The 13609-nt window shown below is 34.0% G+C and overlaps 1 protein-coding gene and 1 pseudogene across 1 annotated transcript; one reads left to right on the top strand and one right to left on the bottom strand.

Moving 5' to 3' along the window:
- Nucleotides 2161-6602, bottom strand: LOC104778466 (annotated as a pseudogene).
- On the top strand, nt 9403-12330 carry LOC104778457 (beta-fructofuranosidase, insoluble isoenzyme CWINV1-like). Its single transcript, XM_010502915.2, has 7 exons — nt 9403-9635; nt 9779-9787; nt 10052-10920; nt 11007-11168; nt 11247-11494; nt 11659-11746; nt 12038-12330. The coding sequence occupies exons 1-7, from the start codon at nt 9440-9442 to the stop codon at nt 12215-12217; spliced, it is 1752 nt and encodes a 583-aa protein (XP_010501217.1). The 5' UTR covers nt 9403-9439; the 3' UTR covers nt 12218-12330.

The raw sequence follows: 13609 nt of genomic DNA, 5'->3' as shown, positions 1-13609 counted from the left end.
TTGAGACGACTTAACATCAAAAGCAGAAGTATGAAAAGAATTCTCACCCATTCGGACAAAGCAGCTGAATAATATAGACAAATTCAGGTTATATAAAATCAAATGTGATGTCTTTGACTTAATGTTGGAACACTTTTTGTGCAGTATGTATGAGTGAGTGATTGTATAACTGACTTCCCGCAAATTATTCTGCAAAGCCACAATCATGTGTAAGGTTTTGTTATGGATTGTGTGATCTCTTGATCGTTAATTTATTATTTTGATTGGTAATCTTTAAATCATATCTAATTTATCACACTACTTTCGGTAGGAAAATATATTTAAAATAAACATAAATGAACCAAACGGGGAGATAAGGTTATAAGTAGTATGGTGAGAATTATATACCTATATGTTAGGTAAAAGCTTTTGTTATTATATATTACTCATTTTGTCAAATTCAAATGTTTCCACATTTTATGTTATGTTAAAAAAATTTGGAAGTAGTAAAATTGTCACTTATTTAACAATTTTATTAAATTTTGCATTTGTGGACTCTTAATATCATTTAAATTAATAACATGAAGACTATGATTTTTAAAATTTCTTGATAAATAAATTGAACCAAAAAAAAAGTTTAGAATCAAATTTTTTTAATTGATTTATCGAGTTACTAATTTATTAACGAAATGGAAGAAGTAATTACCTTAATCATGAATATATTTCTGTTTACAAATGCATTTGTACATTATGTCAAAAAAAAAAAAGAAAAAGATCAACTAACTTTTAAAAAATTTCTGTGTATTAATGTCATTATAATAATCATCAACTAACTTTACTTAATGAAATATAAATCATTCATGGGATTTATATTTTATAGAAAATTTAAAGCTTAAGTTATTTCTTGAGAGTAAATCAAGCCATATTATAACTTGCACAAACTTAAGCATCACAACCAATATCTCTCTTTGCTTAGACATGAAGCTTCTTAATTCTGGATTTTTAAAGCAGTTAAAACACTTATGTAATTCACATTTAATTTTGGAGTTTAATAATGTAGTACAAAATCTAAATTCTTGTCTAGAAATGAGTGATCTGCATAAGATATTGCAATCCTAAATTCCCAATAATATTATTCTCTATGTTCCCAGCATAACAAATGTCAAAGAAAAGATCAACAAATGTCATACAATTAATGGAAATTATTTCAAATCTTTTGCTCTTAAGTTGACAAAAGATAAATAACATTTACTTTTTTTTTTTTTTTTAAATATCTTATTTCTACACTTTCTAATTTGTAAGCTATCACAAACATTGAAACGACATCGTATATTCTCGTCATCTTTGTTAAATAAAAACGCTTTCTTTTTTTAATTTGCTACGGGCTACTTTTTTGTTTTGTTTAATACCGGTTTTATATATATAGTTGAAGGAGTACAATACAAGGAGGATTTCAATAAGAAGCTCGATCTAGGTTTTATGGGTCTGGGTTATATTCTCTTTTGTCGTGTGGTTTCATTTACCTCTCGTTGAAAATTTTGTCACCGTTTGTGTTGGTAGCTAGCTACTATTTGAGTGGGTTGATGAAATTCGTTGAGAACACAGAAACTTCAAGTTTGAAGTTCTGTGATATACGGAAACGAAAGTGGCACCGTCATGTGTGGAGAGAGAGAGAGGGTCGTGTGAGTATTTTGAAGTGTCAATATGAGATGTAGAGATCTGTGTTTCTAATGAAAGATCCTTCCTCTGTGTATCTGATTGTTTAGATTTCCTTGTCTTTCGCCTAGTGGAATCTATCTATGAGATTTACAGATTCTTGAACCATTTCGATTTCTTGGCTGAAGTCATGACTAAAATTTAAGATATTGTTACTGATTATGCATTTCAAACTTCAAAAGGTCCATTGACTTAATTTGATGTGATAATGCATTAAAATGTCAGCAAATCCATGGATCTGCACTTGAAACTTGTGTTTTCACATCTTTTTTTGCTTTACTAGTAGTATCGTGGCTGTTCCTCTTGATTTGTTATTTTTGTCTGGTCGAACAGGGTGATCCTCTTTATGTTAAAAAGAACAAATTGTCGTCCACCAAGACACAACTTCTCTTATGACTACCTACTATTTGAACAATGCTGAGAATTTGGGGGAGGTTCTCAAAGGAGACCGCATTGAGAATTCGGTTTATACTGTAAGCAAATACCCAATTTTTTTGCCTATAGAATGTTGTTAGACTGCTTTTCTTACATACCTGAATGAGAACAGAAAAAGTTAAAAGCTAAAGAAAGGCTTTCTAAGTATTTTGCCTTCTAGATCGTTTAGTTGCGGTGTGATGTATCAGATCTTGTAAACAGGAGTGATTTCAAGAAGGTGGAAGCATTTCCGCATGACTATGGCCGTTGCTTCACAAAGTAGGAGACGGCTTGTTTCCTCTGCTGAACCATTGACCTGTAAATGTTTAATGTTTCAAGTGAAAGATTAGAACGATATGGTTGTTGATTATGCAGTCTAATATCACAATCTTTAAATAGTTAAGTAGAATATTGGGAATGTACTCACCTGACAAGTGGAGTAGAATTTGGTATAGTGTTCAGATAAATCGTAGAGGTACTCGCACAGCATGTGTGGTAACAATTTTTTGTATGCTTCCTCAACCGTCTGCAAATCATTCACATGGATATCAATTATTCATCTTTTTTACCAAGAAAAAAATAAGTGGATTATGAAAAGAACTATCTAATTAGCATGTGTTTTTACCTCGGCAAACTGAAGCAAGTGAAGCCCCAGTGCTCTTTCATTAGCATGATCCAATACTAAATTTCCTGTCTGAAATATAATAGGTGTCAAGATAAGTATTACAGCACATTACACAAACCAAAAGAGGAACAATGAGTAGTATTAAGTGGTTTTGAGTTCATGCAGCTAAAATACCCTTTTCAGCTCATCTATGTCTTTGCCTGACTTCTGGATGATTGAACAGATCCGAGCATGAGCGTAAAGAAGGTAAACGGCTGTATTTTCCTGCTCATGACATACGATCAAATATTTAGTAAGCAATTAAGCATGTGTAGATACCTGCATAATACAAATATGTAGACTAGCTGCCAAATTCCAGTACCTTGTCACTAAGCATTTCATCATAGCTGAATCTATAATCTGTCGATATGTTTTTCTTCATGTCCGCATACCTTGAAATAAAATTAAACATAACATTAAGTTAGCTGTAGCATAAAAATATTCATCAAATTTGATCAGCCTTAAAAAGTCAGAAGATAAAAGTAGAATAGAGATGAGACTTACTTCACCACACCATATCCAATTGCCTCTGCTGTTTGGTACAGCTCCTCTGGTGTCCATTCTTTGTCCTTAGCTAGAGCCGAGTGGACAACATATAAAAGAATGAATAAGAACACAAGAAGTTAATGTTTCAACAATTCAAAAAAACGTAGAGAGTGATGACGTAAAGTAAGATACCACGCTCAATAAGGGCAGCTTTACTGCGAGTCTTGGCCTCATCCAGCAAATCAGCTAGAGGGACTATTTCTCTATCACGATTTCTAAACCGCTTCCCATCTTCCCCCTTGACTACACCAAATTTAACATGGCTAACTCTAGGGCAAGTTTCATCATTTTCTGGAAGCCAACCTACCTGTCTGGCAGCCTGATTCAGAGTGACAAGATAACCACAGTTAAGATTGACAGTTTAAATTAAAACAGAGCATTTCACAAGTCGTAAAATACTTATTCATCAAACCTACTTTGAAGAATCTGTCAAAGTGCTCCTGCTGGCCAGCATCGGTCACATAAATAATCCACTCAGCTTTCTCTTCATTAAGCCGATACCTAGACCAAGCAGACTCTTACATCAGTATATAAACTCATTGATTAAAGTGAAAGTTTAGATTAAGTCACACACTTAAGCAGATACAAACACCAAAAGTCTTAATAGTTGAAATATATATTCCAAAGATTGCTAACTAAAATCCGGATCTCATATCATAGGTAAAACCACCATCACTCTTTACAAGCATGCATGGGGTCTTGAAGTCTTTGATGAACATCACTTGGGCACCATCACTCTTTACAAGCATGCATGGGGTCTTGAAGTCTTTGATGAACATCACTTGGGCACCATCACTTTCTTCAACTAAACCTTTTCTATTCAGTTCCTCAATCATGTTAGCAATATAAGGTTTGTAAGAGCTTTCCCCCCGTCATGAAATAATGTAATGTCTCATTAGCCATCCATCCATCTATTTCCCATCCTGACTCAAATTTATATTAGAATATGTCCAACTATGCGCTTACCTTTTCTTCAAGCTCAACTCGAAGGCGTTGATAAATCTCAGCATAATCCTTACGGCTGATTTCACAAAGCTTTTCCCAAGTCTTGTGGTATACAGGATCTTCACTCTGCACAGAATTAACGTAAATAACTAAGAAAAAAAGACAAACTACATATTGAGACACTACCAGACGGAAAAACACACCAGTGATTCAGGTTAGGAGACTAGTAGTGTTACCTGTAGACGGACCACAGCCTTCTGTGCCTTTTGTTTTAAAGTCTGGATCCGCATCAAATTTCATTTTTGATGGTTTGTATAACGCCTATAAGATGACATCTAATAGTTAAGAACTGAATAGCTTTGATATTCACATAAAATTAAGCATAGCTTATCAATACTGGTACATAAGGAAGTAGTACTGTAAAAACAGCTGACCTGAATATTTTCAATTTCTGTCTCTGTCGCACTATCTGGAAACTTCTCAAAGAGGTACTCAATCAACATGCCAAACTGCAAATTGAAACAGCTTTTACATCTTTGATAAATATTGGAACACCAACAACAATAAAACAACACTTGGTTTCAAGGTCTTGATTAGAAATCATTCAAAGAGCAGAAAAATGTAGCTACCTGTGTTCCCCAGTCACCAACATGGTTTCTGCGCAGAACTTCAACATTAGAGTACTCAAGCATGCGAGCTATCGTGTCACCGATGATAGTTGACCGTAGATGGCCAACATACATTTTCTTAGCAATGTTTGGAGAGGAAAAATCAACTACAGCTATCTTAACCGAAAGATTAGGCGCCCATGTCTCAATCCCATTGATAAGCATATTCTCAATGCTCTGCAGATAAGATTAGAATAAAAACAATGATGTTAAATATACGAATACTAGTGAATGAGTACACACAAAAGTGAGGAATAAAACATGAGCGCTGATCATTACCTTAGCCATCCATTGAGCTGAGAGTACAACATTCACGTATCAAGGTTGAGCTACAGAGCATGATTCCACCATATCACAAGTAGGGAGATTTGTAACAAGGGCCTAACAAATTTCAAAAGTTCTGATAAGAATCAAAATAAAAAACACACGAAATTTCTAAAGACCAATAAAAAACCAAACCTCTGCAATAGCTACAGGACGACTGAACTTAGTACCCTTTCCTTTAACTTTAGACCATAGTGACATTGCATTGTTACTGCAAACAAAAATAAACAATATATACATGAGAAAACAAAACACAAAAAGATTGGAACTTTATATATTGATTCAAGAGGAAGAAAGCAATTACCATTGGTAGTCTTCATATTTCCCAACCTCAACCAAGGGTTTAACACTAGGTTCATCTGGAACCGTTAATTTCAGAGAAGCGTCAAAGAGCTTAACCAGTTGATGTTTCAGATTTCCCATGGATTCTTCTTCTTCTTCCTTTTGTCGATCACACCAATCAAAAACCATCATGACATATCTAATTTCGAATTTCACTTGGATTCAAAAAGAACTGTAATCACTTACAGCTGCCACCATGGTTGAAAAAAATTTTAGAGAAATTTATGATCTTGGCTATGATACCTTTGAAGAATTAGATATCAAACTGACTTGCTTTATTGATTAACCTTGACTTATACAGACCGGACTCAACACAAGATAAGATAGACTCGAAGTCCTAAGATATCGAGACTTAAACCTTATCACAATAGGACTCTAAACATAATAGGACTATATATCACAATGATTCGTTGTTATCCACAATACTCTCCGTAATATTTGCCAAAGCAAATCTCCAAAGCGTTGCTTTTCAAATCCGAGATTCTGGTTTACAGAACCGCGAAATCGAGATCTGGACGTGATGAGAGTCTCTAACCTGTAGGCCTTATAAGGAAGAACAGAGGAATTTACCAGTGACGTGATGGAAACACGAAAGCTCCTTTGGAAGAGAAAACGATCAGACGAAATTAAAATTAGGGTTTCTTTGAACGGTTGAAAGGGACGAATATTTCTAGTTTTTTAATATTCCCAATTTAACAATTTAACCCTTCACAAAATATCATTCCCAAAATTGGTCTAAAGATATTTATATTACAGAAAATTACCCTAAGCAAAACTTTAGATTTTGTAAAGGAGCGCCAGGCACTGTTTTAAACACAAACGTGATCCAATGGCGGTTTAGTAAAATCTATTTTTTTCATCTGGTTCGATCGAAGACATGATGACGAACCTTCCCCGAAAAATTGGAAAGGCCTGAACCCGCGCCATAAATCGAGTTTTTGGTTTGTTTTACGGAGAAATTGAAACATCGTTGTTTGCAAAAAAATGTTTAGACGGTGTACGGCTGGATTTGTTGCTTTTAGAAGAAGATCTCTAGTTTGGACCCCAACAAAAAAAAAGCTCAAACAAAATCTCAAATGGTTCCTTTATATAAGAAGAGTTGTATTATTTGCATATAACTAATAAGCCGATATGATCAGACGTCACTTTTTTAATAATAAGAAATGACTATGATTTTATTTTCGATATCGTGTCAAGATATCAACAATTATCCTGTTATCAAAATCCGAATGGTAAAATTGATCATCAATTTGACTTTTTTGTTCATTGTCCTCATATGCAACATTATTGATGATGTCTAGTCTCTAGTTATGGAGGGATAATATAGGTACACACACAAAAAGGTCCATTGATGAAAAAGATGTAAACAAATCGTTGACGGAAAAAAAAAGATTTTAATAAAAATGAATTTTTAGATCAAAATTCTAAGCTATATATAGTTAGAGTGAAATATATTCAGCCAAAATCTTTCCAAATTAATTATCAAAGTAAAGACATATTTGTAAATAGTAACATTAAAGAAAACATATGAATGATGTAGAAAAGTTTTGGTTTCGCCAAAGACTTTTCATTCGAAGACGTAATTTTTTCTCAAAATCCTATCTCGCGAGTGTTGTCGCTGAAAAAGGAATGTATATATCATTTGTTATTATCCATACCTCATAAAGATATAGTAGTATTAATTAATAAAGTTGCGACTAAGCTATTTAAAACACCTTTACAGCTTACTTGTGTAGATTTTCTTGAAACGAACGGATGTGTGTAGTCAACTTTGATGCCCTGATACTTGGGTAATCTCTATACACTCATACAAAGAAAAACCACCAGTAAAGGAGCTTGTATATTTCCTTTGATAAATTAGTATACGAGCTTGCTTGCTAATAAGTGTGAAAGAGCTTGTTTATACAATGTCATTAATTTTCCTTGTCAATTCGCCGTTCTCTATGATAAAGAGCACAAACATGATATGGGTCTTCTTAAGGACTCCAGTTCCATTCCTTCCTCTCTTTTTCTTTCTTAATATATATTTTACCTAAAAAATGTTTTAAATATTTTATCACAAAAAGACGCAATATTTTGGGTCCGCCAATATTTATTAACGATATTTATACTTCCACATATGGTTCGTATGGGATGGAAATACAAATTAATGTTATATATATATATATATATATAATACGACACCTCAATTTTAAAAATCGTTATATTTGTTGTTGTGGTGAGATTAGTTAACAAAATAAAATTAGGATATGATACGATTGAGTTAACAACTAATTTTCTTATAATAATCATTTTTATTGGATTAATAAAAAATGGTCTAAATGCTAACAATTGTAGATGAATATTTTGGTGATGAAAACTGTCTCATACAATGGGTATTTGTGAAATTATTTCATACAATGGGTATACATTGGTTTTTTTTTTTTTGGGTCAAAAAGGGTATATATTGGTTTAAGTAACTAAAAGTTGAAGCTTACAACTGGTATGCATGGTCTGTTTTTAGTAATGTCAAAATATAAAGTTTTGTACAGAAATGTGAAGCATGATACTACAAAGGGACAAAGGTAGAGTCCAAAATTTGACTTTTCCACTATAATAATATTCAAGTATTTAATAACGTTTTCCATTTAATCAATTATTTAATCTCTTCGCCTCGTGTATTGATTGGACGGATGGTGGAGAGTGGTGACACGTTCTTATTAACTCGGGTTGTTGACTACTTGACGTCCGTGTAAAACATGAAATTCGCAATTTTATTTGTTATTGTTGTCTGTTGTTGATATTTTAGTTATATTGTTAATATATGATTATCATTAACATATATATATATATATTAGATGTCTCTTATTATAACCATCAGTATATAGTTATATAATTGTGCACCTTACCTTTTCACATATGTCAATATGATATAGTATGATTTAAAGCAAAATTAATTCGAAATGTTAGACTCGCCATAAGCATATTTTGAACCTGATATCATCATAGAACTTTTATAAAATGAACTTTTGATAGCCTAAAATAGTTGAGTAAACAACGTGGGATAAGTCGGAAAAAAACTTATTTACAAATATCTTTTTGTAAAATTTTAACTTACAAGTTACATCTAACCAGTATTGTTTCTATCATGTAAACCAAAACGCTACTAATTGTGAATATATATCTTTACACTGTAAATTTGAAATGATCAAATTTTGGGTGAGAAAATTATTTGTAGAAGTGTACAACCTTTTAGCCGTAAAAAAAAGTTATACAATACGATTTGGTATAGTACTTGTTGTTCCTTCAATCTATTTCCCTGCTTTTATTGATTGTTTTTTTTCTACCAACAAAACTATTGTATTTCAATTTTTCAGTAAACAATTAGGTCATGTGCATTGGTTAGTTTCTCAGCAAATTTCTCACTAACCAAAAAAAATAATAAAATATAAAATAATAATTTTTTACTACAAAAGTTTCTCAAAACAAGAGAAAAAGTTTCTCAGAAATTCTCAAATAATATTTTTTTTTCTACCAACAAAGCTTTAATGAAAAACTCTTATAATAAAAATTTATTATACTATATTTTATTATTTATTTTTTAAGTGAGAAATTTTTGTGAAAAATCCCCAATACATATGCTCTTAGGAAACATTAACAACTTGATTTAGATGTCTGACTTATGGCAGTATAACATTTACTATTATTGACAACAAACCCAAAGAAACAACAACTTTTTTTGGACAAATATTATATTCAAATTTAGATATTGATAGGCTTGCCCTCGTCCTTTGCCTGTAAATTTGACATGATCCATTCCTTCAAACAAAAACCAAACCAGTAAGAAAAACAAAAACACACAATGACCAGAGAAGTTTTCTCCAACATTGGACTTTCGTTATTATTCACGTTACTTATTGGTAACTATGTCGTCGATCTTGAAGCCTCGCACCATGTCTACGAGAGACTTTCCCAAAGCACTAACACCGAATCTCCTTCCGTAAACCAGCGCTACCGGACCGGTTTCCATTTTCAACCCCCAAAAAATTGGATGAACGGTATGACTAACTAAAATGCCATATCAACCTCAATGGCAATGCCAAAATATTGTTTTTATCACTCTCTAACATTTGTCTTGTTTATTTCTTTTCGTTTTGGTTCGTACCTTGGACAATTTGGATTGATCTTTGGTTGTGAGCAGATCCTAATGGTAAGATTTTTTTTCCTCTTCTTCTCCTACAATTTTGAAACTTTTAGTCAACTCTTCATATCCAATAGACAAATCATTTCCCTAGAAACTCGTTTATTTATTGTTCTCTAAAACATTAAATTACATCAATAGGTCAGCAACTCAGCATACCGACTGTATATTAGTTTTTTCTAATGTATTGGTCGACCTTATGTTACGCTGCACGTTCCTTTTATAATATCCATATGATTAATAAAATATGCACATATTTTTAAACTTACGCAGGGCCTATGATATACAAAGGAATATATCATCTTTTCTACCAATGGAACCCCAAGGGAGCCGTGTGGGGTAACATCGTGTGGGCTCATTCCACGTCAACAGACTTAATCAACTGGGAGCCACATCCTCCAGCTATCTTCCCATCTGAACCATTCGACATCAACGGATGCTGGTCCGGTTCAGTTACAATTCTCCCCAATGGCAAACCGGTTATCCTCTATACCGGAATTGACCCCAAGAACCAACAGGTCCAAAACATAGCCGAACCTAAGAATATCTCCGATCCTTATCTCCGAGAATGGACAAAGTCTACGTTAAATCCTTTGATGGCTCCTGACGCCGTTAACGGAATCAACGCCAGCTCGTTCCGTGACCCAACCACCGCGTGGCTAGGCCAAGACAAGAAATGGAGAGTGATCATCGGAAGCAAGATCAACCGTCGTGGGTTAGCGATCACTTACACGAGCAAAGACTTTCTAAAATGGGAAAAATCTCCCGAGCCGTTGCACTACGACGACGGAAGTGGTATGTGGGAATGCCCTGATTTTTTCCCGGTGACGAGGTCCGGTTCTAAAGGCGTGGAAACGTCTTCGTTTGGTGAACCTAATGAGATTAAGCACGTGTTGAAAGTAAGCTTGGACGATACGAAACATGACTACTACACGATCGGTACGTACGACCGGGTTAAAGACAAATTCGTACCGGACAGTGGTTTTAAGATGGACGGTACGGCTCCTAGATACGATTACGGGAAGTATTACGCGTCGAAAACGTTTTATGACTCGGCCAAGAGCCGGAGAATCTTGTGGGGTTGGACCAACGAGTCATCGTCGGTTGACGATGATGTTGAGAAAGGCTGGTCCGGTATTCAGGTAATCATTTTTAGAATAAAGTTCATAAATTGATGAACTAAAGTCAATATAATATTGAATCAAATTTTCGTTTCTTTCTTGATTAGACGATTCCGAGAAAAATATGGCTTGATCGATCAGGGAAACAATTAATTCAGTGGCCCGTTAGGGAAGTTAAAGGATTACGTACGAAAGAAGTCAAAAACTTACGCAACGAAGTACTAAAGTCTGGATCTAGGCTTGAAGTCTCTGGTGTGACAGCTGCACAGGTTTGATTATTAAAAAAAATTAAAACAACATTGGTCTGAGAAAATTATTTTTTTGACAGTATTCTTGTGATTGTACAGGCGGATGTGGAGGTTTTATTCAAAGTAAGAGGCTTGGAGAAAGCGGATGTGATAGACCCAAGTTGGACCGATCCGCAGTTGATTTGTAGTCAGATGAATGTGTCCGTTAAATCTAGTTTTGGTCCATTCGGTTTGATGGTTCTGGCATCTAAGAACTTGGAAGAGTACACATCTGTTTATTTTAGAATCTTCAAAGCCCGTCAAAACAGCGGTAAATTCGTCGTGGTCATGTGCAGTGACCAAAGCAGGTAAGTTTCTTTGATTAATCACAAATATTTACATTATATTTCCAACAGAACTCGCTCACACACATATAGATCTAAGACTAAAATCCTTTGAAAATATTAAAAAAATATCCAAAACCTGACTTTTATATTTTTGGACTTGTTTTGGTGATGTGGAATTGGGACAGATCTTCACTGGAGGAAGATAACGACAAAACGACTTACGGAGCTTTTGTGGATATTAATCCTTACAAACCAATACCTCTCAGAGCCTTGGTAATTAAGTCTCCATTTTACACATATTTAGCTGTATATACAATTAATTTATACTTTATGTTTACATTTAAGAAAATATTAATACGGCATGCAACTATTTAAAAAACCTTCCTTTTTGGGAATATTCTTTGAAAAACCATGAAAATATTTAAGAGATTTTATTCATTATATACTATTAATAACTGATCAAAACATTATAATGTTGCAATGATTTAATACCAGAATCAAGGGGAATATTTTGATTGCAGATTGTTTTTTTTTTTAAGTGTATGTTATATGGTGTTGTTGTAGATTGATCATTCAGTAGTGGAGAGCTTCGGTGGAAAGGGGAGAGCATGCATTACCTCAAGAGTGTATCCAAAATTGGCAATAGGGAAAAGTTCACATCTCTTTGCTTTTAATTATGGATCTCAAAGTGTTGATGTCTTAAACCTAAACGCTTGGAGCATGAACTCTGCCCAAATCAGTTGATCACGTACGGCGGATATAGATACACATGTTAATCCACATACCTATATGTGTATATATTTCCATTTATTGAACATTTGTATTGTACATTGGAGAGATCTTATATGGTCCACTTTGTTTGGTTGTCAAAAAAGGCTATATATATGACATTAATTTTATTTGACTTATTATAGTATCGTTTTCACTCTGTAAAAAACTACAATTCTGGTCGGTAGTCAATATCTTCCAAGTGCCGACGAGGCGAAAGTGATAACAGTGGACTTTATATGAATATATACAAGTAAATTTGAATACGATTTGGCCCCAACAAAATAAATACCAATGTGTATACATGTGACGTGAGGTATGTATATGCAATATGTGTACGTCGAGTACATGACATCTAAGATATAGGTTTTTAAACCAACACTTGTAATTTTTTTTCTTTCGTTTATAGTTTTATATATGCCCAATGGCTGAAATTTAATAGTTAAATTTTATTTTAACATTAAGTAAGCTTCACGACTGAACGAATTTATAACACTAGACATCACTAGAGAGTAGAGATGACAACCTTATTTATTACAATGGAGTTTACTTTTATTCATCTAAACGGCGCCATTTAGGGTAATTAACAACTTCACGTCAATGGATCTGGTCAACTAATTAAAACTCAATTCGTTGAGCGATCGAGCCATGCCTCTCGACCGTACGATTTTCAACGGATACTAATCCAACTCTGTCATGTCCCGCCTAAGGGTAAACCAGTATGGATCGACATGTGGGACAGATAGCATGCAGGGTTGATGGTAGTATGGCCTTTATTATTTCCAACAGCTTAGGCTTTTAAATCGTTGTCGTTTAGCTACATGTGTTCCCCAGTCACCAACATGGTTTCTGCGCAGAACTTCCACATTTGAGTACTCCAGCATACTACGAGCTATCGTGTCACCGATGATAGTTGACCTTAGATGGCCAATACGCATTTTCTTCGCAATGTTTGGGGAGGAAAATCAACAACAGCTCTCTTAACCAAAAGAGTAGGCGCCCATGTCTCAATCCCATTGATAAGCATATTTTCAATGCTCTGCAGATAAGATTAGAATAAATACAATGATGTTAAATATACGAATACTAGTGAATGAGTACACAAAAGTGAGGAATAAAACATGAGCGCTGATCATCACCTTAGTCATCCATTGAGCTATAACATTCACGTATCCAAGTTGAGCTACATAGCATGATTCCACCATTCACGTATCCAGGTTGAGCTACAGAGCAAGATCAGTCCCGTCTTAAACAAATATGGGACCTCTGTCAAATTTTTAAAAAACCTAAAAACCTTTCATAAATTTTTTTTTTTTGAAAAAATTGGACGTTTTTGCTTAAAGAAATTTTTTAATATTTGGGATGGAC

The sequence above is a fragment of the Camelina sativa genome, chromosome 1 (genome assembly GCF_000633955.1).
Source record: "Camelina sativa cultivar DH55 chromosome 1, Cs, whole genome shotgun sequence".
NCBI lineage: Eukaryota > Viridiplantae > Streptophyta > Magnoliopsida > Brassicales > Brassicaceae > Camelina > Camelina sativa.
The sequence above is the reverse complement of the archived record's forward strand: the minus strand, read 5'-3'. Positions and strand labels throughout refer to the sequence as shown.